This window comes from Podarcis liolepis (genome assembly GCF_965112155.1).
Source record: "Podarcis liolepis genome assembly, chromosome: 18".
Classification (NCBI taxonomy): Eukaryota; Metazoa; Chordata; class Lepidosauria; order Squamata; family Lacertidae; genus Podarcis; species Podarcis liolepis.
In genome coordinates, this window is record NC_139572.1 from 5,183,979 (window position 1) to 5,210,983 (window position 27,005).

General features: G+C 49.9%; 1 protein-coding gene across 1 annotated transcript; it reads right to left on the bottom strand.

Moving 5' to 3' along the window:
• Positions 1-2,442: 2,442 nt before the first annotated feature.
• ANGPTL4 (angiopoietin like 4) lies at positions 2,443-24,749 on the bottom strand. The gene is made up of 7 exons (XM_083483961.1): positions 23,961-24,749; positions 20,012-20,122; positions 16,825-16,960; positions 9,489-9,602; positions 8,184-8,282; positions 6,148-6,423; positions 2,443-4,734 (listed from the first exon to the last, which is right to left on the bottom strand). The coding sequence occupies exons 1-7, from the start codon at positions 24,450-24,452 to the stop codon at positions 4,553-4,555; spliced, it is 1,410 nt and encodes a 469-aa protein (XP_083340087.1). The 5' UTR covers positions 24,453-24,749; the 3' UTR covers positions 2,443-4,552.
• Positions 24,750-27,005: the final 2,256 nt, after the last annotated feature.

Sequence of the window (27,005 nt, forward strand, 5' to 3'; positions counted from 1 at the left end):
AAGTACTTATTTCGTTCCAGAGGTCTGTTCTTAACCTGAAAATGTTCTTAACCTGAAGCACCACTTTAGCTAATGGGGCCTCCCGCTGCCGCTGCACAATTTCTGTTCTCACCCTGAAGCAAAGTTCTTAACCCGAGGTACTATTTCTGGGTTAGCGGAGTCTGTAACCTGAAGCGTATGTAACCTGAAGCATATGTAACCCAAGGTACCACTGTATTATAAGGGCTTGCGCACCATTGTTCTGAGTTCCTTCTGTGTGTGGTGAGTGGGGACCCTGTTGCAAAACTTTAATAAAGATCAAGTTTACTAGCTGCTTTGCTTCTCAATATTCTCTGGTTGGCCTCTGTTATCTTCTCCTACTGACAGGGAACCCACTTAAGGACTCTATACGTTACCTCCATAGGCCAATGACCAACAGTGGTTGGCTTCGCTGCCCGCAGCCCCAATCATGGAAAAGTCCAGTGATTTCCTCCTAAGACATAAAACCCAATCTCCTTTGAGGAGATTCCAATGCAGACTTTGAGAGATGAGAGGAGGCCAGGATGACATTTCCCAGCAACTCAAAAGGGTCTTTATCTGCTTTTTATCAGCTTCGTGTTTTGTATTCTTCCCTACCAAGCAAACTCGGTTAAAAGTGCAACTGGGGAGTTTTCCCACCGCTGCCTTGAATCCGAAAATAACTTCTAGACATGCCGTTTTCAGCTGTTGTTTTTAAAACAGTTTCTGGACTCCCCATTCCCACCCCCAACTTAAAGGAATTTTGGTGTGTGTGTCACTTTAACTGATTACACAGATCCAAGCTAAAGTAAAGAGTTTTTTAATGGAATCGTAACTAAAGTATCCAGGTCAGATATTACAGTGTATCTGAAGAAGTGTGCATGCACACGAAAGCTCATACCAAGAACTAACTTAGTTGGTCTTTAAGGTGCTACTGGAAGGGATTTTTTTATTTTGACTATGGCAGACCAACACGGCTACCTATCTGTAACAGGTCAGATATGTTATGTACTGAAGTTCTCACCCTGGCCACCAGGGGTATTGTGTATATAGTTTTCACTCAGGTCAGTTAATTTACGCAGGAAACCCTGGGGTGGTTTTGTTACAATGTTGACAGCCAGCTGCCTATAAAAGCAGGCCGGCTGAGCTTTCAGTTCAGTTCAGTTCCAGCTTACTATGAAGAACCACTTGGAGAAATCACTGCGTCGTCTGCTTTGTCAACCCACTACTTAATACTGGCGACGAGGATGGGATCGGATGGACATCAGAGCACAGCCAGATTCGGACACTCACTGAGCTGAAACACTGAACGAAATCAATGAACAGAGCCCAGTTCAGAGCTGATAGGAATTTTGAGGTCTTAGATATATGGTAATGTTCATAACCGCACGTACGTAGATCAGTACTGGAAGACCGACCTGAAGCCATTTTGATTCCTAAACCGAGCAAATGTTTTCTCTGCAAGGTCAAACTGGAAAAGCCTCCCCACTGTCTTTTCCTTCACAAATCGTGTCTTAAGGGTATGTCTGTGTTTGAATAGGGTGTGAGCCTGTGACCTGGCCTAGGAAATAAGTATTTATCACTACAAAAGAATGGCCAAGCTCCCCAGGCAATCCAATCAAGTAACCTGCCAGACAGGAGATAAACAACAATAGGAGAAAACAACATTCAATTTTTTGTTTTAGACCGCCTTTTCTGTGATGTAGGTATGATGTATCTGAGGGGTGGTCTTAGGTTACACCCCTTCTGTGATGTATGTATGATGTTTCTAGGGGTGGTCTTGATCTACAGGGTGGCAATTTCAAAAGTCTTTATAAGACCTTGCACGCCATTTTTCTGGGTCCCTCCTCTCTCCTGCAAGTGAGGGGAGCACCCTGTTGCAACAGATCAATAAAGGCCAAACCTATAGGCTGCTGTTTTGCTCCAAGTAATCCTGGTTGGTGTCTTTGCTTTTGTCCAAGGGAGCCCTCAGATTTTTACGTTAACACTGGCTAGAGCACTGTGTTCCATCAATCGCCCACCATGTCGGCATTGGAAAATGTCGGCTTCACTCGTGACTCTATTGCCATTCGCCCCAGCCTCTGAATCATGGGACTCATCCCTCGCTCGGTTCACCTGCTTCCTCCAAGCAAACGAGCTGACGGAAGGGTCACAGGAGCATAAGTGGGGCTTATTCCTCAGCCTCTGCGGGCCAGAGGTCTTCGAGATGGCCCGAGTTTTTGTTGCGCCACTAGCAGTCCAGGCAGCGCCTTGCCTGACCATCCGCTGAGTCCACTCGCGGCGGTTCCTTCGACAGCAGTGGAGCCAGGGAACTTGGGCTCAATGCCACATTTGGTCGCAGCCAGAATCGGGCAAAATCTCCAAGGAAGGAAAGTCCCCCCACCCCGCTCCATCACCACCCACAGGGCAAACCCACAGCCTTGCGCGGCAAGGAATCGCAACACAACCGGTTCACAGGTTTTATTAAAAAGACACTTCACTGACCAAAGAGTCACAAATTTAAAGTATAAAAAAAGAGAGAATTGAAGAGCAGAAATCAACTCTCCCCCGCCCTCCAACGTCTTACTGGTGCCTCTTCCGAGGCAACGTTTATAAGTTATAACCACATCACTCACCGACGCTTCGTTTCAAAACCACAATAATAAAAAAAGAGGATAAAAGCACTCTTAAAACCAACACACTGACTAGCACAACTGCTATTATGTACAAGAACAAGCAGCTAAACACTGGAGCAAACTTGAGTCAATATGACTTAAAAAAAACGGACAAGGAAGGAATGGGGAAGGGGCGGTTGGACATGACAGCAACCGGGGAGGCTGGCTGGGCAGAGGTTTGTCCAGTTGTGTGTTCAGACCTTTAAACCTCCCCCTTAAATTCAGACACGACTCAAATTTTGGTTTGGTTTTTGGTAGAATTTAGGCCACAAATTTATTGATTACAGTAAGTGTGTGGTTGCATAGGCTCTGGTTCGACTAGCTCTCTGCCATGCAGGTAGCGCTGACCCAGAGCTCTATCATAGGTCAGCCAAGGGTGAACACCTGGATAAGTGGAAAGCCAGGAATGGGCTAACTGCGCCACCCAAATGTCCCCCTGGACTCAGGCACGGGCACAAGCCCCTCTCAGGGGTTGACCAAACCATCGAGTCCCTGGTTTCCTTTAACGGAATACCCTTCACATAGGGATGGCGAGAGTGTTCTCCCATCCCTATCACCTGAACCAGAGCCTATCCGCAACCTTACAAGTTGTGACGATTTGCTACGTGGCAGGGGAAACCCAAATGGCACCAGCCAATCAGCCAAGTGGGGAAAATTCCTGCCGCGCCCCTGTCCCAACGACAGACGACACACGACGGCATAGCAAGGTCAAGCGCAGAGCCCTAAAAGTATGGAGAGGTGGGTGGGTGTTCCGAATGCAAGCGCTGAAAGAGTGGAACGTGCATGGGCATAAACAGGTCCCCTTGATCCGTTTAGCCTGCGTCCCATTGGCCTGATAAAACCCTGCATCAAGGGACCTACCAATTGGGTGTTGTGGCTATCCAATCATACCCACCCACAATGCATGGTTTGGTTGCCAGGTCTCACCGCAACACGTGCCCTCTTTAAGGGAGGACCGGATTTAGCAACAGGAGCAACGCCTCCTCCTTGGGCGAGGGAGAGGAGGTGAGCTCTGCCCGACTATCTCCCCCAACCAGTGTCCCCCCAATGCCCTTCGCAGTGGCTCCATCCTTCTGAACCCTGTTCCAAGCGTTGAAGGACGGACCCAACCACAAGCTGCCACGAGGGACGCCTGCGGAGGGCGGTCCGATTTTCGGGCGCCCCAAGGCTCAATCACGACTACATATTTCATCAGCCAAGGATATGCTGTTTGTACACACAATCTGGACAATCACCAGCAAGCCGATCCTTGCTTTGTCCCCCCCCCCCTTAAAAAATAAAATACCCAGTCTGTTGCTGAGTGCAGTGCCAGGCTTAGTAACTGTTTAAATTTCCCAGAATGCCCCAGAGAGATGCTACAGCAGGGGGCATTGTGGGGAATTCTCGGCAGAAGAGACCTGCTAGCTACTGCCAGAAGCCCCTCCTTCTGTTTGGGACATTCCACGGGAGACAAAGGCCTTCCTCATTTCAAGGCGTAAGGAAGTGGGTATAAAGACACGTGGGCGACAGAACAAATCTCTGCCGGAGCTAGCAAGAACCCCAATTTTATCACACGATGGCACTCAAGAAGACTAGATACCCAAGATGTCATCTCACCTGGCCCCAAAGATGGCGAGCTGCCCTTTCTTGCCAACGCCCAGCTTGCCCGTGAAATGAATCCTGATGCCCCTTCCTTTCCCACCCACCCCTGTGCCGCTCTTCCCAACGCGAAGACGACAGTCGTTGCTTTGCCCCCCTCCCACCCCAACACTAAGTCTTGCAAAAGGAAGGCTTTCAACTGGAAGCCGATAGAGACACCCCACAAATCGTCCCAGACAGGAGCGACGGGCTGCAGCTGTATTTCGGCGACAGGCAGGAATACGGAGGGCCACCCAGACTCTCTCCTGCGACCTCCCGGGCATTTAGGATGGCAAGCCCATCTCCGCAGGCCGGATCTTCATAGTGGTGGACTTCAGAGGGTAATAGCGCCCTCTCCATGTCTTCCAAAAGATGCCTTGCTTTCTCTCGTGCCTCTGGCGTGGGATGGAGCGGAAGTATTTTCCGTTCAGGTTCACGTGGCCACAACTGCTGAACCACCAGCCTCCTTTGGAGCAAAAAGAAACAGAAAGGGAAGGCATCAGCCGAGGGCCTTTCCACAGAACAATGGATTTCATTACTTGGAAAATGCTTCAGAAATGGCAGTTCTTCAGCTCCAATTCTGAGCAGCACTGCGGCAAGGGAGTACATCCCAATGAACATAGCGGAGTTTGCTTGCTTCCATGGCAAACATGCTTAGGTGCAGTGGCGTAGCATGGGTTGTCAGCACCCGGGGCAAGGCAAGTAATTTGCGCCCCCTAACCCTAACCCCCAGATGTTGCGCCCGGTGCGGCCAGCCCCCCCTGCACCCCCCACGCTACGCCACTGCTTAGGTGTATCTGAAGAATTGTGCATGCACACAAAAGCTCATACCGATAACAAACTTAGTTGGTCTCTAAGGTGCAACTGGAAGGAATTTTTTTATTTTGTTTCGGCTATGCTTAGGTTTGTGCGGCTAAAAGGATTTGGTGTTCGGAGTGCGATGGCATGAATCTGATTAGAAGCATAGGATGACGGTAATCAAAATTTGCATGTATATTTAAATCTGTATGTATTAAATTTCTGGAAAACATTTATAAATAAAATGAAATAAAGGAAGCAATCAAGAGTCCTTTTTGTTGGGGATAATTCAAGAAGGAAATTCCCAGGTGTCAAAAAGGACTATTTATGTATGCTGCGGGTGGCGCTGTGGGTTAAACCACAGAGCCTAGGACTTGCCGATCAGAAGGTCGGCAGTTCGAATTAGGTCCAGTCGCAGGCGACTCCGGGGTTGTGGCACTTATCTCGCTTTATTGGCCGAGGGAGCCGGCGTACAGCTTCCGGGTCATGTGGCCAGCAGGACTAAGCCGCTTCTGGTGAACCAGAGCAGCGCACAGAAACGCCGTTTACCTTCCCGCCGGAGCGGTACCTATTTATCTACTTGCACTTTGACGTGCTTTCAAACTGCTAGGTTGGCAGGAGCAGGGACCGAGCAACAGGAGCTCACCTCGTTACGAGGATTTGAACCGAATGGTTTAGTTCATTTTAAATATGCAGGGATGTATGGTATGCAAAATGAACCACAGAAAGATAAAACCTTTAAATAAAATAAAGGATACAATCAAGAGTCCTTTTAGTTGGGGATAGTGAAGACGGAAATTCCCAGGTGTCAAAAAGGGTTATGGAAAGAGAAGAAGGGAAGTCTTTGATATTTTAAGGCAGGCATAGGCAAACTCGGCCCTCCAGATGTTTTGGGACTACAACTCCCATCATCCCTGACCACTTGTCCTGTTAGCAAAGGATAATGGGAGTTGTAGTCCCAAAAACATTTGGAGGGCTGAGTTTGCCTATGCTTGTTTTAAGGTGGTTTAAATGGATATTTTAAAATGTTGAAGACTGAATAAAAATTATAGAAAAGGAAAAAGTTAAAATCAGGACTGACCTGAGAGGTGTTTGGCGCAGTTGGCATCCCCCTTGAGGTCATGGTCCTGATCTCGTGTGGAAAAGGGCAGCTGTGGGAAGTCGCCCATGGCGTTCTCCAGCTGCCCCAGAATAGGGCCCAGGAGACTGAGTGTGTAAGCAGTGTCTTCTCCCCCCAGGCTAAAAAGAAACTGGATCCTTTCCGAGCTGCCCTCCCAGTCCTGAAGTTCGATCGAGAGGTGGAACCGCCCGTCCTTCGTGATCTGGTGGACCTTTTCCAAGCCCAGCCAAAAGTCGCCTGAAAGAGAATGGCCAAAGAAACAAACGAACGAAAAGAGAAAAAAAAAAGGTCTGTCAGGGCCCACCAGCAGAAGATATCAATCAATCTATCAATCAATCTATCTTTATTCCGGTCCAGAGACCCAACAAATCGTTACAAAGCAATGCACAATTCAGACAGCCTACCTCCAGGTTAAGCAAGAATTTGGTTCAAAAGATAGGGATCATTGGTTCTTGCAACCACCGATAAAAACTTCGCCACTGCTAATGTTCTGGCGTTTGTCCGGTCTTCCAATAGGAACCTGACATAGCGAGCCTCTGATTTTCCCGGGAAAGGTACCAGCAAGGGTAATATCAGTTCAGCCCTGGCCTGCTCATATTTCGCACAGTGCAGCAAAATATGTTTTATAGAATCGCTGTCTTGAGCACACGAGCAAAGTCTGTCCTGGTAGGGAACTCCTCTCAACACTGCAGAAGGAAAGACGTTTCGTCTGGCTTTGGTGAATAACCTTCGATAATTTGGTACTGTCAGGTTTTTAATGTAAGATGTTAACTTAAAGACATGTCCATATTGTACTCCTACTGCCAGCGGACTACAGACTGCGTGTGATCAAGATCGCATGTCACTGTATCCCATAATCTTTGCTTTAACGTCTTTAGGGTGCCTTCATAACCCAGGTAATACAGTTGGGGGGGTGACAGACCAATAGAGATGGCTTTTTAGCCATGGTTTTCTGCCATTTGCTGACAAATTCCTCATTGGTCAGGTGTTGGTAGAAACCCTTTCCTAAATCAAACACTGAAATCCTGATGTGCAGAAGATATACAGTTAACGAGAGACCTATCCACTCAAAGCTGACAAAAAGGCACCGCTCAAATACTCTGTAAAGAATGAACGTTTTACTGTTTCTCTCACCCACCCCTTCTCCTTCTCTATTTTCCTTCCTCCTCATGAGGAACATGTCTCATCATCATCATCATAATTAATAATAATAATAATAATAATAATAATAATAATAATAATAATAATAATTTTATTATTTATATCCCCCCCACCCATCTGGCTGGGTTGACTGTGACTGACATGTGCGAAAGGCTCTACGATTTAAAAATAGAAACCGAAAGTGTTGCCCATGGCACCCCTGACCATCATTCAAGGCACCCCAAGATGCCACAGCACAACGGTTGCAAACCACTGATTCTAACTGATCAGTTGGCCTTCACCGCGAAACTTATAATTACATTTGAGAAACAGAAGTGCATTAAAAAACAAAATCCAGCGTGTGACGAAGTCTTTCCTTTTGCGGTGCTCTGCAGTGCAAGTGTTTTTTCAGAGCCCTGATCCTACACATGTAAAAGGTAACGGGACCCCTGACCATTAGGTCCAGTCGTGACCGACTCTGGGGTTGCGGCGCTCATCTCGAATACTGGCCGAGGGAGCCGGCGTACAGCTTCCGGGTCATGTGGCCAGCAGGACTAAGCCGCTTCTGGCGAACCAGAGCAGCGCATGGAAACGCCGTTTACCTTCCCGCCGGAGTGGTACCTATTTATCTACTCGCACTTTGACGTGCTTTCGAACTGCTAGGTTGGCAGGAGCAGGGACTGAGCAACGGGAGCTCACCCCATCGTGGGGATTCGAACCGCCAACCTTCTGATCGGCAAGTCCTAGGCTCTGTGGTTTAACCCACAGTGCCACCCGCGTCCCTATATCCTACGCATGAGCAGGTAGCAATTTTAAAAAATAATAAAAGGAGGGGGAAGCAAGAAGCAGAAACTTACCGCTCATATTCCCAAATCCATTTTTATAGGCTTCCCACAGCTGGTCAAAATCAACAGAACCATCCAGACGTCTCTGAATCACCGTCCAGCCTCCACCATCTGCAAAATAAAAAGGAGGGGAAATTTCAGTCAGCCTGCAGACATCTGGCTTGTGCCCCCTGCCCCCCTCACCCCACCAAAACACACAAACACCGGTGTGTTGCTTTGATCTGTAAGTTTTTTCATATGGTTTTTGTGTGTGCAACATGTTTTAGTACCTTGAACACACACACACACACACACACACACACACACACACACACACAGAAAGACAGGCCCTGTAGCTGCAAAAACATTTCGCCTCCCAGTTTGGGAAACGCAGGGAAGAAGAAGAGTTTGGATTTGATATCCTGCTTTATCACTACCCGAAGGAGTCTCAAAGCGGCTACCAATCTCCTTTTCCTTCCTCCCCCACAACAAACACTCTGTGAGGTGAGTGGGGCTGAGAGACTTCAGAGAAGTGTGACTGGCCCAAGGTCACCCAGCAGCTGCAGGTGGAGGAGCGGGGAAGCGAACCCGGTTCCCCAGATTACGAGACTACCGCTCTTAACCACTGCACCACACTGGCTCTCTGAGTCACGGCCCTCACAACCCAACCAAACCTCTACCCTCAGCCTTCCAGATCAATCCGTGATGTCCGGGATCAGGTGATACCTGAACCCAAAGACATCCAACCAGCAAACCGGCAGGAATGGGCCACAGAATCATGAAATTGTAGAGTTGGAAGTCGAATGTGCGACTCAAACCCACAAGCATGAGATGAAGAGTCTCACATTCCACCAAATGACTTAGCCCAGGATTTCAATTTGTCAACTTCAGTTTCTCATTTTCCCAGTCTGAAATCTGTCTCGCCAGAGTGGTGCAAGCTCTAGTTATCTCCTGCTTGGACTACTGCAATGCGCTCTACGTGGGGCTACCTTTAAAGGTGACCCAGAAACTGCCATTAATCCAGAATGCGGCAGCCAGACTGGTGACTGGGAGCGGCCGCCGAGACCACATAACACTGGTCTTGAAAGACCTACATTGGCTCCCAGTGCATTTCCGAGCACAATTCAAAGTGTTGGTGCTGACCTTTAAACCCCTAAAAGGCCTCGGTCCTCGCTCACTCCATTGCGGGGATTCGAACCACCAACCTTCTGATCGGCAAGTCCTAGGCTCTGTGGTTTAACCCACAGCGCCACCCGCATCCCAGAACCAGGTTAAGAAAACCTTAAATGCAAACTGTATCAAATTTCTCTCCCGTTTCTATAAACCTCGCATATTTACCTGGAGTCATGTCACAGAAGACTTCAAAGACCTGGGAGCCAGAGGGCTGGATCTGGAAAACACCACTGGTTTGTTCCCCTTCCAGAAACAGCTGGTGACAGCTTGCTGGGAATTCTGCAAAATGAAGAAGCAAAAGCCACTTTAGCATCCTAGAACAAGCATTGATTTGATCGGCCTTATTAAAGATTTGCCTTGAATACTGATTATTAACGCCGAGACCACATAACCCCAGTCCAGAAAGACCTACATTGGCTCCTAGTATGTTTCCAAGCACAATTCAAAGTGTTGGTGCTGACCTTGAAAGCCCTAAATGGCCCAGTATACCTGAAGGAGCATCTCCACCCCCATCGTCCAGCCTGGACACTGAGATCCAGCTCCGAGGGCCTTCTGGTGGTTCCCTCGCTGCAAGAAGTGAGGTTGCAGGGAACCAGGCAGAGGGCCTTCTCGGTGGTGGTGCCTGCCCTGTGGAATGCCCTCCCATCAGATGTGAAGGAAATAAACAACTATCTGACTTTTAGAAGACATCATTAGGCAGCCCTTTTTTAGGGAAGCATTTAGTATTTGATGAATTATTACCGTATATTTTGCTGCAGGCCGCCCAGAGCGGCTGGGGAAACCCAGCCAGATAGGTGAGGTATAAATAATAATAAATTATTATTATTATTATTATTATTATTATTATTATTATTATTTAATTAATTAATTAACTGCACAGCTATTTTCTTCCTCCTGCTTTGGCCATGTTATTTTGAGGAAGTTCGTGTGTTTACTGAAAATAATCTACGGGGTTTATCCAATATTAGACAACGCTGAAATTAACAGGCATGACTCGCTTGGGGTGCCCAGAGTCAGATCGGTGTGTGTGTGCGTGTGTGTTTTACAAATGAATTAATTAATTACTATTCCCAGCAACTTCAGTGGCTCTGCTCTGCAGTTGACATAGCTGCAGACAGCCCACCATGCGCAATACTTTTATTTAATTAAAGTCAATCATAATTTTCAGGATGATTTGCAAAGAAGTATTTATGGAATGGATGCTTTTGAATTCTGGTGCTGGAGGAGACTCTTGAGAGTCCCATGGACTGCAAGAAGATCAAACCTCTCCATTCATAAGGAAATCAGCCCTGAGTGCTCACTGGAAGGACAGATCCTGAAGCTGAGGCTCCAAGACTTTGGCCAACTCATGAGAAGAGAAGACTCCCTGGAAAATACCCTGATGTTGGGAAAGATGGAGGGTACAAGGAGAAGGGGATGACAGAGGACGAGATGGTGGGACAGTGTTCTCAAAGAGACCAGCATGAGTTTGACCAAACTGCGGGAGGCAGTGGAAGACAGGAGTGCCTGGCGTGCTCTGGTCCAGGGGGTCACGAAGAGTCGGACACGACTAAACGACTAAACAACAACAATAATGTGGTTTTGCCGTCTCTCACATTCCTGTGTTACTGTGTTTTATAGATTGCAAAATGTGAAGCGGTTTAGAAGTGCTCCTCAATAAATAAAGCCCTAACCGCTGGCCGTGTTGAGGGTCACAGATGTTCGCCATGCCTGCAGGCAAAAACTTCCACTGGTAGACTATTAACTTGCAGATGAATCCAATGTTTAAAAAGGGGGAGGAAAGAGGAATTGAGAGCAGGCAGCAACCGCAACAGGACCCTGCGGGATGCGGCCACCACCACGTGAGCACAGAACGCCACTCGGACTTTGCCCAAGCCACCCTCGGCCAAATGTCAGCCTGACATTAACAACTGCAGAGCCGAAGTTGCAGACAGCAGCTGGCAGGCAGCAAAAGCGTGGAGGGGGAACTGCGTTGCCAAAGCTTATCCCTCCTAAGAGAAGCCACAGCTGAAGCCTGCCGGAAACTACTCCCCATGCAGCTTGGAATTCTGTTAGTCTTGATCCCAGATGTGCTGCACAAAAGGGGAGAGAAACACTCTGCACATGGTCAGGGGTGGCCACAATGTCATGTCACAAGGCTCGGGTCTTACTGCCGTGATTATTTAAAAGGAGCCCTGACCATTAGTTCCAGTCGTGACCGACTCTGGGGTTGCGGCACTCATCTCGCTTTATTGGTCGAGGGAACCAGCGTGCAGCTTCCGGGTCATGTGGCCAGCAGCCGCTTCTGGCGAACCAGAGCAGCGCACGGAAACGCCGTTTACCTTCCCACCGGAGTGGTACCTATTTATCTACTTGCACATGACGTGCTTTCGAACTGCTAGGTTGGCAGGAGCAGGGACCGAGCAATGGGAGCTCACCCTGTTGTGGGGATTCGACATGCGGCAAGTCCTAGGCTCTGTGGTTTAACCCACAGCACCACCCATGTCCCCGTCGCGTCCATTCTTCGGGGTCCCTTCCAACTCAAAAATTCTAGGATGCCTTCTCTCTGCACCACCCCTGAGCTGCGCCAAGCGCTGAGCCCCTGGCAGGTGGCTGGACTCTGCCCAGGAATGGGTACCATCTGCCAGCGTGTCAGGGTTTCGACAGCCCCGTGTCAAAAGTCCAGTTGGGAGAGGCATCCGGCACGCGAGGAGGCGAAGGGCAGAGACGTGGAAGCGTGAGGGGACTTTGCTCTGGCTCAAAACAGCTGCAGGGGGGAGGACGTCCCTCCCCGCTCTCCCAAAGACAAAGGAAGCCTCTGTCCCGGCACAAGGCACTGCATCATCTGGGCTCAGCAGCCCCCCACCCCACCCTCTCCTGCCTTGGATAAATTTAGCTGAGATTCTCAAAACAGATGCCAGCAGCAGGAGATCAGGAAGAGGGCGGGATCCCAGGTTGGAGAGGGAGTTCCTGCGAGTAAACATGAACTTTCCCCCAGTTTCTCAGAGGGGAGGGAGGCACACATTAATGCACAGCCCGGAAAGATGCTTGCATCAGACAGCCAGGCGGAGACGCTAGCCGTACCACGTAGGATATTGGAAACGGCTTCTCTGTCCTGCAGAGAATGGCCGTGGGGTGGAATCAAGGAGTGCAGAAAGGAGAGAAGGGGCAAGCCTTTGCAGAGCCCACCCTGAACAAAATCACGTCGCTAGTTCTCAAGAAACGGACCAGACGCCCGCAGCTTTGCCATTTGGCTTTTACAGTTGTTGTTTTTTATATGAAAGGGGTGGGGGGGAATGCAGAAGAACAGATAATGGCAAAAGCACGTCCAGAAAGCTGCAGAACATGCCCCCTTTTCCCTCCCACCCCATAGAACAGCGTATTTCCACTTTGTCTCCTTTGTGCAAACTTGTGGGCATGAGTTAGGTCAGGGGTCAGCAAACGTTTTCAGCAGGGGGCCGGTCCACTGTTCCTCAGACCTTGTGGGGGGCCGGACTATATTTGGGGGGGGGAAATGAACGAATTCCTACGCCCCACAAATAACCCAGGGATGTATTTTAAATAAAAGGACACATTCTACACATGTAAAAACCTGCTGATTCCCAGACTGTCCACGGGCTGGATTTAGAAGGCGATTGGGCCGGATCCGGCCCCCAAGCCTTGGTTTAGGGCAAGCACTCCCAACCACAGTTCAAGAAGGACACTGACAAACTGGAACATGTCCAGAGGAGGGCAACCAAAATGGTCAAAGGCCTGGAAACGATGCCTTATGAGGAACGGCTAAGGGAGCTGGGCATGTTTAGCCTGGAGAAGAGGAGGTTAAGGGGTGATATGATAGCCATGTTCAAATATATAAAAGGATGTCACATAGAGGAGGGAGAAAGGTTGTTTTCTGCTGCTCCAGAGAAGCGGACACGGAGCAATGGATCCAAACTACAAGAAAGAAGATTCCACCTAAACATTAGGAAGAACTTCCTGACAGTAAGAGCTGTTTGACAGTGGAATTTGCTGCCAAGGAGTGTGGTGGAGTCTCCTACTTTGGAGGTCTTTAAGCAGAGGCTTGACAACCATATGTCAGGAGTGCTCTGATGGTGTTTCCTGCTTGGCAGGGGGTTGGACTCGATGGCCCTTGGGGTCTCTTCCAACTCTATGATTCTATGATTTGGTCCTCCAGATGTTTTGGACTACAATTCCCAGCATCCCTGACCTCTGGTCCTGTTAGCTCGGGATCATGGGAGTTGTAGGCCAAAACATCTGGAGGGCCGCAGATTGGGGGTTCCTGGTTTAGGGCTTTAAAGGTCAGCACTGACACTTTGAATTGTGCTCGGAAACATCCTGGGAGTCAATGTGGGTCTTTCAGGCCCGGTGTTATGTGGTCTCGGCGGCCACTCTCAGTCCCCAGTCTAGCTGCCGCATTCTGGATTAATTGTAGTTTCTGGGTCACCCTCAAAGGGAGCCCCACGTAGAGCACATTGGAGTAGTCCAAGCGTGGAAAGGCAATGGCACGGCAAAGCCTCGTGCGATGCTGCACGTTTCTAGTGGAGGCGAGACGCGAAGGGGCAATTTCCCGAGTGTCCCACCACATTCCCGTGAGTCACGGCTAGCGTTGAGTCACAGGCTCTCTGGGTAGCAGGCAGGCGTGTGTTTTTTTGCAGGCTGACCGCAGCACATTCCAGGAAAAAGCCTCTGACACAAAGCCATCTCTCTCGCAGCCGCAGATATTAGATCAGCATGTGCGGGGGGGGGGGCGGGGGACCGAGAGCTAAGTAGGGGAAAGGGCATCTCAGCCTGGGAACTGCCGGAAAAAGACTGCAGCCCTCAAGGAAAGGCTTTCAACTTTCACCCAGTTCCCCCACCTCCCTCCCTCCCCCCCAGCTCAGGACACAACATCGCACATGGCCGTAATAAGCTGGTCTTTCCGCTCCTTGCAAATGCCCCCCAACAGACAGCATAACAGCTGCCATCGCAGCCTTTCTCCTGCACTCCCCAAGGAGAATTGCCCTGGAGCGCGGAGGAAAATTCAACAAGTGCCTCTTGGTTTTGTTGTTGTTGTTTTTTTTAAAAAAATGGTAATTATTAAGAATTTTAAAGTTACAGAAAAAACAAAGTGAAGAAGAAAAAAAACAAGAGAAAAACAAATAGCAATCAAACAATACAAATCGTTAAAAATCAAAATCAAAAAACAAAACACATAACACATCAAAATCAAAAAACAAAGATAATCCACAAAAATTTAAAAACAGATCCAATATTCCCAAATCCTTAACTGTCATTACCTTATTTCATCGACCTCCTCACACCTCCCTTTTTTGTATTCTAGTCGTTAATTATCACAGCAAATCCTTCCCATTTTTCATAATATTCTGTCATTAAATTACATTTAATTTTTCATAATAATGTTGATTTTCTTCTTCAAAATATAGTCCTGCCCCCCACAAGGTCTGAGGGACAGTGGACCGGCCCCTGCTGAAAAAGTTTGCTGACCCCTGATTTGGAGTCTTTCGGGAGAGCCAAGGTGGCCTGGGGATTGTTCTGCGTCCTCTGTTTTTTCTCAGGGAATGCTTCCTAATTTTGAAGGGGTGAAGGACTTGCTTTCTGTGGAATGGGCGCCCCTTAACGTTTCTGGTAACAATTGACTATGGGGCTGATCCTCTGAGCTGGGTGGACCAGTGCTCGGACCCTGGCTAAGGCCGCTTCCTCTGTTCCTAGCAGAAGAAGATGGAAATGAAAGATCACCGTATTTTTCTCTCTATAAGACGCACCAGACCACAAGACGCACCTAGTTTTTGGAGGAGGAAAACAAGGAAAGAAATATTCTGAATCTCAGAAGCCAGAACAGCAAGAGGGATCGCTGCGCAGCGAAAGCACCAATCCCTCTTGCTGTTCTGGCTTCTGGGATAGCTGCGCAGCCTGCATTCGCTCCATAAGGCATACACACATTTCCCCTTACTTTTTAGGAGGGAAAAGGTGAGTCTTATAGAGCAAAAAATACAGTAATTCTGGGGACATTGGATGGTGGCAGCAAGGCCCCCCTGGACTCTTGGAGGCAACTCCCTGCAGAACTACTCCAGCAGCAATGAGGCAAGCCCAGCCTTGCACAGCCACTGAGGTTTCCACCGCCCTGGTGCAGCCACATTATTTTGGAATCCCAGCACCGCAGGGGGAGCGCTGCCTTTCCCCTAGTTGGAGGCATGCCAGCCCAAGTGTGTGCCACGGTATTCTCCCCTCCCCACCACTTCCTGCCCCAGAATCTCTCTCCCCCCGTCTCTCTTTCTTCCTCAATTAACCTCGTCGCTCCTGGGAATGCCTTGCAAAGATTTCACCTCTCGCACACTTGGCTGAGAGCCATAACGAGCGAGCGAGCAAGAGACAGGCCTGGTTGGGAGCCGAGCGAGGCCGGCTTGAACCTTCCAGCTCGAATTCCCCATAGCGGGTGTCACGAATGCTCCAACACAGCCGCGACCCACGTAGAGTGCCGTGTCGAAGCAGAGAGAGCAGGGAACCGCTGGCACCTCCGATGTCTGGGGCTACAAAAGTACCATTGTCCAACCATGCAGTGGTTCTCAAGCTGTGGGTCCCCAGATGTCATTGGGACTACAACTCCCATCACCCCTGAGCTCTGGCCTTGCTAGCTAGCGGTGATGGGAGTTGTAGTCCAACAATATCTGGGGACCCACAGGTTGAGAAGGGCTGGGACTCCAATGGCTTGGGGCCGATGGGAACTGGGAGCCCAGTAATATCCCAGTGCCATCTCTGATTTCCCCACTGCATGCGAGAGACAGTGGGGCAGTTCTATAGAGAAGAGGCATTCCTTCTTCAGAGCAGCATCTTCTTAGATCAGGGATGGAATCATAGAATTGTAGCGCTGGAAGGGACCCTGAAGGTGATCCATTCCAACCCCCCTTGCCCCGACTATAAAATTGGAGAAATCGAGAGAGATATAGCCACACCGGTAGCATATCTCTTCTTTCTCGTATCTAAAAATGCAAGAAGGGCTTTTACACTCGCCAGAAGCTCAGCTCTTCCCTTGCTGGTCCTGGAAGGACCCTTTTAAAAAGTCCCATATGCTCAGAGACTTTGCGCCTGTTCATTGGGGGAGATTGGAAGCCCAGAGCGCTTGTTCTTCAGATGGCCCTTTTATGAAGAGGCACGTAGCGAGACCATTGAGGTGAGGCTCACTGACCTCCCGGAAAAGCAAAAATTTGACCTTTTCCTGTTAGGCAAAGATCATAAGATGACACAGATGGTCGCTAGATTCTGTGTAGTCCCCCCAAAACAGCTGGAGACCCAAGTTTGAGAAACACTGGTTTAGACAACGCTGTGCTAGAGAGACTTAGCACGAGGCAGTTCCCCACGTTCAGTCATTTTCAATGGGTCTACTCGGGAGCAGCAGACCTGAGCTGCGGCAGCAGCAGCCCCCGCTGTCTCCAAAAGATTCCGTTTCTAAGCAAAGGATATATTTAAGTAAAGGGATTCTGTCCCCCTGCCATCAGCTACGTGTGGGGCAAGGTGTGGGACTCACTCGGCATCGCCGGGGACTTTGGCCGGGGACTTTGGCTGTGGTTGCCGGACCGGTCCACACTTCGCTGAACGCTCGCCTTCCATTTCGGACCCTGCGTTTCGTTCTCTCGGACGTGCAAAGGAATCAGCATATTGACCTGTGGGTTGGGAGAGGGCGGAAGGAGAGAAAAGAGAGAACGAGAGGGAATTATAATTTACCTTCCAAAGCGCAAGTGGAAAGTGAAGAAGCCTTTCCTTTGGGAAATTATGGGGACAGAACTACCTAAATTGTGTATAAATTTATCCATGTTTGCTACTACAGTGGCAAGAATGTTACTTGCCCCCAAAGTGGAAGGAAGCAGAAGTCCCAGCAAAGGAAGAATGGATACAAAAACTTATGAAATATGCAGAAACGGCGAAACTTACCAGAAGTAAGAAGATAACAAACTTTTTATAAAAGAATGGAAATGGGTTCATTGAATATTTACAGATCAATTGTAAACAGATAAGAACATAAGCAGGATTAATGTAATAACCTGCAGTTTTATAAGAGATTTAGAGCAGAGAAATGAGAAAGTTAAATGAACGTGGATATGCAGAAGATATAAAAAATAAATTTAAGGAACTGCAGAAAGAGGGGGAAGGAAGCCAAAATTTGGAAATGTGAAATTGATTGTAAAACTAATGAAATGTATGAGTTTGAAAAGTATAAGTAAAGAACAAGAAAGAAAAGAGAAGAGAAGAGAAGAGAAGAGGAAGGGAAGGGAATTGAAGGTAGAAACTGCGTCCTTATATCAAGGGAGCTTTTGGTGATGGGACTGGCACGTTATCTGCCAGACACAGTGCCAGATTTACGTACAAGCTAAACAAGCTACAGCTGAGGGCCCCACTCTCTTGGGGCCCCCCCAAAAAATATAAAGGGGAAAAACTGGATGTACATTTCCAAAATATAAGATAAAAAACAAATAAGATAAAACCTACATACAGCAACAGTGTTTTGTGTTGTGTAGACTCCTAAGATGTAAGTCATGGGCCCCGCCTGCTCCCTAAAATATCACTGGTTTGCTCATTTCTATATACAGGGTGCCTACATTCTGCATGGGACGCGGGTGGCGCTGTGGTTTAAACCACAGAGCCTATGATTTGCCGATCAGAAGGTCAGTGGTTCGAATCCCCGCAATGACGGGGTGAGCGCCCGTTGCTCGGTCCCTGCTCCTGCCAACCTAGCAGTTCGAAAGCACGTCAAAATGCAAGTAGATAAATAGGTACCGCTCCGGCGGGAAGGTAAACGGCGTTTCCACGCGCTGCTCTGGTTCGCCAGAAGCGGCTTAGTCATGCTGGCCACGTGACCCGGAAGCTGTACGCCAGCTCCCTCGGCCAAGAAAGCGAGATGAGCGCCGCAACCCCAGAGTCGGCCACGACTGGACCTAGTGGTCAGGGGTCCCTTTACCCTTATGCCTGAGATAAACTACCGGAGGAGAGCTTTTCTGATCTGGGGACCCCGTGGTGGAGCTTTTCCATCACACAGGAACAGATCCTCTATGCTCCAAATAAATAAAACCATCTCACACGTGTTTTTCTTGAACTGTGTCCAACTTAAGAGGAGCCTTGTGCAACACAATTGAAAGAGCAATAACTAAGAAATACTCTCACCCATTAGACACTTTTTTGTGAGTGGCCCAGCATTACCAATTTGAACAGACCTACACATTGCTTCCTATGCAATCCACCTACCAGATGTGGGGGACTCCCTGGTCCTGAATGGGGTGACTGTGCCCCTGAAGGACCAGGTGCGCAGCCTGGGAGTCATTTTGGACTCACAGCTGTCCATGGAGGCACAGGTCAGTTCTGTGTCCAGGGCAGCTGTCTACCAGCTCCATCTGGTACGCAGGATGAGACCCTCCCTGCCTGCAGACTGTCTGACCAGAGTGGTCCATGCTCTGGTTATCTCCTGCTTGGACTACTGCAATGCGCTCTACGTGGGGCTACCTTTGAAGGTGACCTGGAAACTACAACTAATCCAGAATGCGGCTGCCAGACTGGGGACTGGGAGTGGCGGCCGAGACCATATAACACCGGTCCTGAAAGAACTACATTGGTTCCCAGTATGTTTCGAAGCGCCATTCAAAGTGTTGGTGCTGACCTTTAAAGCCCTAAACGGCCTCGGTCCTGTATACCTGAAGGAGCACCTCTACCCCGGACACCGGGGTCCAGCTCCGAGGGCCTTCTGGCAGCTCCCTCACTACAAGAAGCGGGAACCAGGCAGAGGGCCTTCTCGGTAGTGGCACCCGTCCTGTGGAACACCCTCCCATCAGATGTCAAGGAGATAAGTAACTATACAACCTTTAGAGGACATCGGAAGCCAACCCTGTATAGGGAAATTTTTAATGCTTCATGCTTCAAGCTGTTCCGCCTGGCCTTTGGTTTGGACTCAGTCTGACCCTTATGTTTCCCTCCCCTTATGGTTTTGATCTACGGGCTACTTTTAAAATGAGGCTGCATTTTAAATTTCGTTTTAACCTGGACTTTAAATTGGGGTTCATTCCCCTATTATGTTTTTACTGTAATTTTACTGGTGTTAGTGACCTTAAGCCCGGCTCTGGCCGGGTAGGGCAGGGTATAAATAAAATTGATGATGATGATGCTTTTTTGTTTGCTGAAAGCTGCCCGGAGTGGCTGGGGCACAAATAATAAAATTATTAGTAGTAGTATCTATAATCACTACATGGATGATCCTAGACTAACTGGGAAGAAGCAGTTTAGCAGATTAGTCTGAATTCTCTTGGTATCAAGAACCATCCTTTTATCCTAAATCTTTCCCATATTTGATACTGCCATTATCACAGCACTTAAATGTGCAAAGAGTACTTTTAACTATAAAAAGTGCCTCTCTCAGGTATGCCTGACAATGCATTTTTTGGGACTGCCAGGTTAAAAGCTTTTGTTTATTTGCCCAGATATTTTAGATTGCAACATTTTTTTAGCTGGTTGCGTTACTTTATTCCTCTTAAATTTATTATGCCTTATGCTATAATGTTCATTTAAATATATATACAATATATATGCTGTGGGATCCATTTGGAGATAGAGAGCGGTTTAAATTTCTCCGCCCTCCCCCTCCCAAAAAATGAATTCAGTCTGCAGGAAAGTGCTTTTAGGCATGTGCAAAGTGCGTCTCTGAACCAGAGTTTCAAACTGTAGGGTCATACCTTGCTCTGGAGACTTTTGATTTGCAGGTTCTGTTTGTCCATTCTGTACTGCTGTTGCTTAATCTTATGAAACAGCTCCTCAATCTGCAGGTTCTGGCGACTCATCAAATTCTGAAATTTGGAAACAAAGGTTGACATTCAGCAGACTGGCCCCAGCCGTCAGGCGCTGTCCATTCACAGGCAAAGAAGGAAATTGGAAAATGAACCATCTAGCATTAAGAATGACCCCCTCCCTGCCTGTTCATGGCTTTAAATGAGTTGGGGGGCAGCGGCTGCAGACTCAATATGGGCCAGAGTCCTTCTGCTATAGGGCAGCTCTATAAATTAAGCAGGTAGCTAAATACAGTACAGTGGTACCTCGGGTTAAGAACTTAATTCATTTTGGAGGTCTGTTCTTAACCTGAAACTGCTCTTAACCTGAAGCACCACTTTAGCTCATGGGGCCTCCCGCTGCTGCTGTGCCGCCGGAGCATGATTTCTGTTCTTAACCTGAAGCAACCCGAGGTACTATTTCTGGGTTAGCGGAGTCCGTAACCTGAAGCGTCTGTAACCCAAGGTACCACTGTATTGTTGCTGTTGTTAATTTCATTTCTATACTTTTATATTTTAAAGAAAAAACCCTCAAAGTGGTTTAGGTAAAGGTAAAGAGATCGTGCTTCAGTAGTGCAGCGGCAGCGGGAGGCCCCATTAGCTAAAATGGTGCTTCAGGTTGAGAACAGTTTCAGGTTAAGAACGGACCTCCGGAATGAATTAAGTACGTAACCAGAGGTAAAGGGACCCCTGACCATTAGGTCCAGTCGTGACCGACTCTGGGGTTGCGGCGCTCATCTCGCTTTACTGGCTGAGGGAGCCGGCGTACAGCTTCCAGGTCATGTGGCCAGCAGGACTAAGCCACTTCTGGCGAACCAGAGCAGCGCACGGAAACGCCGTTTACCTTCCCACTGGAGTGGTACCTATTTATCTACTTGCACTTTTTGGTGTGCTTTCGAACTGCTAGGTTGGCAGGGGCAGGGACCGAGCAACGGGAGCTCACCCCGTGGCGGGGATTCGAACCGCCGACCTTCTGATCGGCAAGTCCTAGGCTCTGTGATTTAACCCACAGCGCCATGGGGGAGGGATGGTGCCTAGATATATGGTTGTGGCAACTACAACCCAGGTTTAAGATAGGTATATCTAGATATATACACCTATATACACATGTGAGTTTCTAGCACTGCCCTGCAGAAGTTATCCAACTCGTATCAGCCTCAGTCAACATGGCCAACGGTCAAGGATGACAGTGGAAGCCCAGGAATGTCCCACACCTCTGCGTTTGACACACACTGCAGTTTCGAAATCGGCAGCTGCTTCGCTCTCACAACTACCTTGCAAAGCGGGTCACTCGCCATCGCTGGCGGAGAGCTTGTCTCGCAGAAGTGCCTGGAACCAGTGGCGTAGCGTGGGGGGTGCAGGGGGGGCCGGCCGCACCATCTGGGGGTTAGGGTTAGGGGGCGCAAATCCACGGGTCAGGGGGCGCAAATTACTTGCCTTGCCCCGGGTGCTGACAACCCACGCTACGCCACTGCCTGGAACCAATGAGAGCTCTGAAGCCTCCCCCCCCCCCATCGGCAAATTAAGGCTCCACACTTGAAATGTCACTTTGGGCTTTGTTTGCAGAACAACGGGGAGCACCCGGTTTCTCTGGGAATTCTTGCAAAGGCAGGAGAAGCCCATCCCTCTCAAGGCAATCAATATTTAGTGCTCGTATCAATAGGGCATTGTGAACAAAAGCATGGGCAGATGCACGCACTGTTTGAAAGGCAACCAGCATTGAAATAAACCTTGGAACCTCCTGTAGTTACTCTTAGCTTGCTCGACTTAATAAACCACCTTTGCAAATGGCCAGCGTTTGGCTCGCGAGCCACACTCGGATTTTCTTTGTTGCAATTGCAAACGGAGCAACTTGATAAGGGCTGTAGACTCATATTCCTTGGATAACAAGTAAATTACTACGTGTTTTATAAATTATTGGAGTGGAGCCTAAGGATGCGTGATTGCAACAACGGCATATTCCTCCCAGGCTTACCCGTGCCTCAGTTTCCCTCCTCTTTCTCCATTGTCTCCCCTTAAAGGTAAAGGGACCCCTGACCATTAGGTCCAGTCGTGGCCGACTCTGGGGTTGCGGCGCTCATCTCGCTTTACTGGCCGAGGGAGCCGGCGTACAGCTTCCGGGTCATGTGGCCAGCAGGACTAAGCCGCTTCTGGCGAACCAGAGCAGTACATGGAAATGCCATTTACCTTCCTGCCGCAGCTGTACCTATTTATCTACTTGCACTTTGACGTGCTTTCAAACTGCTAGGTTGGCAGGAGCAGGGACCGAGCAACGGGAGCTCACCCCGTCATAGGGATTCGAACCGCCGACTTTCTGATCGGCAAGTCCTAGGCTCTGTGGTTTAACCCACAGCGCCACCCACGTCCCTTTGTCCCCCCTTAGCCACATATTAAGATCTTAAGGTTCCCGGGTCTGTCTGACGATTGCATATACTTTTCTCTGTCTCCCTCTGTCAAGTTTTTGTTCTCCCTCGATCAAGCTTTATATTGCCTGCTGCTGGGAAGAGAGATCTATTGTGCACTCACTAATGCACTGATTGATTAATTAATAAGCAATACTAATCCAAATGATGCTAATAGAGAAAATCCAGCATAGGTAAAAAATCATTATGAACGGGAAACTTGCTTAAGGGAGAGAAAACCCAGAGGATAGATAGCACCCTTCTTTCGCAACAGACTCTCAGCTCTCCAATCTCTTGCCAGTTCCCTAAAGCAGTAGTTTTCAGCCAGTGTGTCATAACACCCTGGGGTGCCTTAAATGATGGTCTAGGGTGCTGTGGGCAACACTGGCCTCTGTCCCTCTTTCCTTCCTCTGATGCCCTCTCAGGTCTTTGCCTCCCCAAGGCTTGCACAGCTGTTTGTTGCAGCAGCCCTGGCTACAAGCTCCGCAGGCGAATGGTGCCTCCGGGGCAGGCCAGGGGGTGCTTCCCAGGCCCCTGTGGGGCACTGTGAGGAGGAACCTCTCTTTGGGGCAGGGGGGGCAGCTCAGAGGCAGCAGCGGCTGACCAGAGGACTCCCAAGGAGAAGGGAGAGGAGAGGAGGCTGGAGGAACACTCCACAACTTAGGAGGGTGTTCGGAAAAAGGGTGAGAAGCTGCCAGCTCTGCAGGCAAGGGGGGGCACATAACTGGGCTCCTGAGCCCCACAGGGGTGCCACAGAAAGAAAGCAGTTGGCCAAGGGAGCCACGGACTCAAAAAGGTTGAAAACCTCTGCCCTAGGGAAATACTGTCCTGTCTCAAGCTTTGCTAACCTGGTGCCCTCCGGGCTATTGTATCTGGTGCCCACACAGCTCTTCTACAAAGAGGCACTTATGCCAATATATGGGGCACCCCAGTTCTCTCTCTGCACGACCCATTCATTTTATTAATCAAACGGTTTACATTTCACAGCCCTTCGCACTGCTTAGAAAAAGTCTCAACAATGGAGAGATTCCTACGGTACCCGAAAGGTATCGAGGAAGCATTTGAGGCTAGATAAAGCTCATAAAATTTGAAAGCCAAGACCAAAAGCCAGCTTTACCTCTCCTCCCCACTCAAACTCTATTTCCTAGAGGGCAGCTACCTCCCTCCTTCAGGGAGGCGATCCCAGGTAACTTTTTGAACAGTGGTTTTTTTTGGGGGGGGGGTACTCAAAGGAACCTTTTAATTTAGAAGAAAAGCACTGGTTAAAACTTCATAGGTGAGTTTCAGCACCTTCTTTTCCAGAAGAAAAGGACTGTGAACAGGTAAGGGCTTTTATCTCTATAGCTCCCGGGTAAAGGGCACCTCTGAGCGTGTGCAGAGTGCTTTTGCTCCAGCCCCTTTCGGATTCAGAATGCCCTCCGCTCCCTTTCCCTCCGGGGCAGCTCCCCGGGACTCACCTGCAGGGCGCCCAGCTCCGCCGCTTGTCCGCTCCCTCGGGGGCTGCCGCTGGCGTTCTCGGCGCCCACCTGGCGCAGCAGCTGCCCGTCGAGGCGCCCCAGGCGCTCCCGCACCGCCTCCTCGTGCGCCGCCAGGTCGCCGGCCAGCGCGCCGAGCCGGCTGGAGAGGTCGTCCAGGCGCCCGTCGAGGAGGCGCTGCGCTCGCCCCAGCTGCTGGCGCTGCTCGTCGGCGGAGCGCTCGAGGCTGCCGAGCGAGGCGTTGTGCGCGCTCAGGCGGGCGCCCATCTCGCGCAGCTGCCCGCGGGTGCGCTCGACGTGCTCCCGCAAGCCGTGGCCCAGCTGCAGGAGCCCGTGCGCCAAGACGTTCACCTCGTCCCAGGAGGCTGCCTTGAAGGCGCGCTCCTTGCTGGAAGAACCGGCAGGAGGAGGAGGAGGAGGAGCGGCGGCCGCCAGCCCCGCCGCGCTCAGCACCAGCAGCGCCCACGAACGCATCGCAACCAGCAGACAATGAACTTGGTCAGAGCGCAGCGCGCAACAGTCGCCACCTCGCCAAGAGCGCACGGTTTGGAGAGGCCGCGCCGGACGCGCCCCCTTTTATAGACGCCGCCCCGCCGCCCGCGCGCACATGGCCTCGGCAGCTTCGCCTTGCGCGCCCCCCCCCCGCCCTCCAGTCCCGGCGCTCCTCCTTTCTTTCGCAGAAAGACGGATCCTGGGAGACGGGAGCGCAGGGTGGGGCCCGGAAGCGCTGGCAGCTTCCCAGAGCCGTTGTTATCGCATGGCTGCTAACTTGTCACGTTGGGCAAGTTTGTTTTCCCGAGGAACGGACAGAACTACCTTTCCGCGTCGCGGAGAGGATTTTGTGTTTCTTTCGGTTGCGGCGACCCACGCGCAGCAGTGCCGGCCGGGTTACCAAACAGACAGAGCGGGCTTCTTCGAGGGGCCCGGAGACAACGTATCAACCTAATATTGATTTGATCTTGAAATCGGTTTGTTAAAATTGTGGGTTGGCAAAATCCGAAGCGTGTTTGGAGATAAATTGCAAGCGGGGCCTCTGAGATTTCGACTGCCTAGGGGCTTCCACAGAGTTTAATCGGGCACTGACGCCAAGGCATCTAGAATCAAGGCTGCCAACTTGAGTAAAATATGGGGGGCATGTACGCTGCACCCCGTAAAATGGATGACAAGACGAGGCACACACACACAAACACCATTTGAATGGCAATGTCTATCAATTTTGGAGAGGCAGCTAGGTAAAGGTAAAGGTACCCCTGCCCGTAGGGGCCAGTCTTGCCAGACTCTAGGGTTGTGCACTCATCTCACTCTATAGGCCGGGAGCCAGCGCTGTCCGCAGACACTTCCGGGTCACGTGGCCAGCGTGACAAGCTGCATCTGGCGAGCCAGCGCAGCACACGGAAACGCCGTTTACCTTCCCGCTGGTAAGCGGTCCCTATTTATCTACTTGCACCCGGGGGTGCTTTCGAACTGCTAGGTTGGCAGGCGCTGGGACCGAACGACGGGAGCGCACCCCGCCGCGGGGATTCGAACCGCCGACCATGCGATTGGCAAGTCCTAGGCGCTGAGGTTTTACCCACAGCGCCACCCGCGTCCCCCTGGAGAGGCAGCTACAGCCCCCTCAAATATTTTATTGGGGGAAGGGGGAAGGGACCTTGACCTCTTACACCATCTGGTTAGAGCGTGGGGCTGATAACGCCAAGGTTGCAGGTTCCATCCCCGTATGGGGTAGGTGCAAAGCAGGGGGTTGGTCTAGATGATCCTGAGGACCCCTTTCAGCTCTTACGATTCCGTGATTTGAGTTGGCTCCCATGTTGCGGTACCACCTTCCATTTTGCCTCAAGCGGGATGATGTCTTGGGCAGACCCTGTCTTTTCTACACAGAGTATTTGCTCTGCCGCTGAGTTACCGGTACTTAGCCTTGAAGCAATTATTCTTCAACATCAACATCATCAGACTGGTTATGTTGCTTGGATGCCTACCAATAGCCTTCCCAAGTAACTACAGTGGTACCGCGGAAGTTGAACGGAATCCATTCCGGAAGTCCGTTCGACTTCCAAAACATTCGGAAACCAAGGCGCGGCTTCTGATTGGCTGCAGGAACATCCTGCAGCCAATCGGAAGCCCTGCCAGACATTCGGGTTCCAAAGAACGTTCACAAACCGGAACACTCACTTCTGGGTTTGTGGCACTCGGGAGCCAAAACATCTGAGTACCAAGACGTTTGTGATCCACTGTTACGACTGTATTCTATTCCGAACTTAGAAATGAAAGGTGTAATGCTGGTGGTCAACAAAAGAGGTTCAAAGACTCTCTCAAGGCAAATCTTTAAAAATATAGTATAAAGGTAAAGGGTAAAGGGACCCCTGACCATTAGGTCCAGTCATGGCCGACTCTGGGGTTGCGTGCTCATTTCACTTTACAGGCCGAGGGAGCCGGCGTACAGCTTCCGGGTATGTGGCCAGCAGGACTAAGCCGCTTCTGGCGAACCAGAGCAGTGCACGGAAACGCCGTTTACCTTCCCGCTGGAGCGGTACCTATTTATCTACTTGCGCTTTGATGTGCTTTTGAACTGCTAGGTTGGCAGGAGCAGGGACCGAGCAACGGGAGCTCACCCCATCATTGCGGGGATTCGAACCGCCAACCTTCTGATTGGCAAGTCCTAGGCTCTGTGGTTTAACCCACAGCGCCACCTGCGTCCCATAAAAATGTGGTATAAACACCTACAGTTGGGAAACACTGGCCTGCGAGCGCTCCAATTGGATGGTTTTATTTGATGTTTTGAGGTGTCCTAAAACCGCTTTGAGATTTTTCCTTCCATTGAAAAAAAGGGCACCTGTACATTCTATTGTGGTGACTGTAACCCATTTGGCAATTATCTTATAACAGTGGTATATTGGTTCTCGAACGTCTCCGTTGTCGAATGTTTCGGAACCCGAATGCCAAAACCCCGGAAATAAATGGTTCCGTGGCTTCCGCTACATGTTTTTTGATTTTCTCAATTGCGTTTGTATTTTGTGCCTCAGTTTCCAA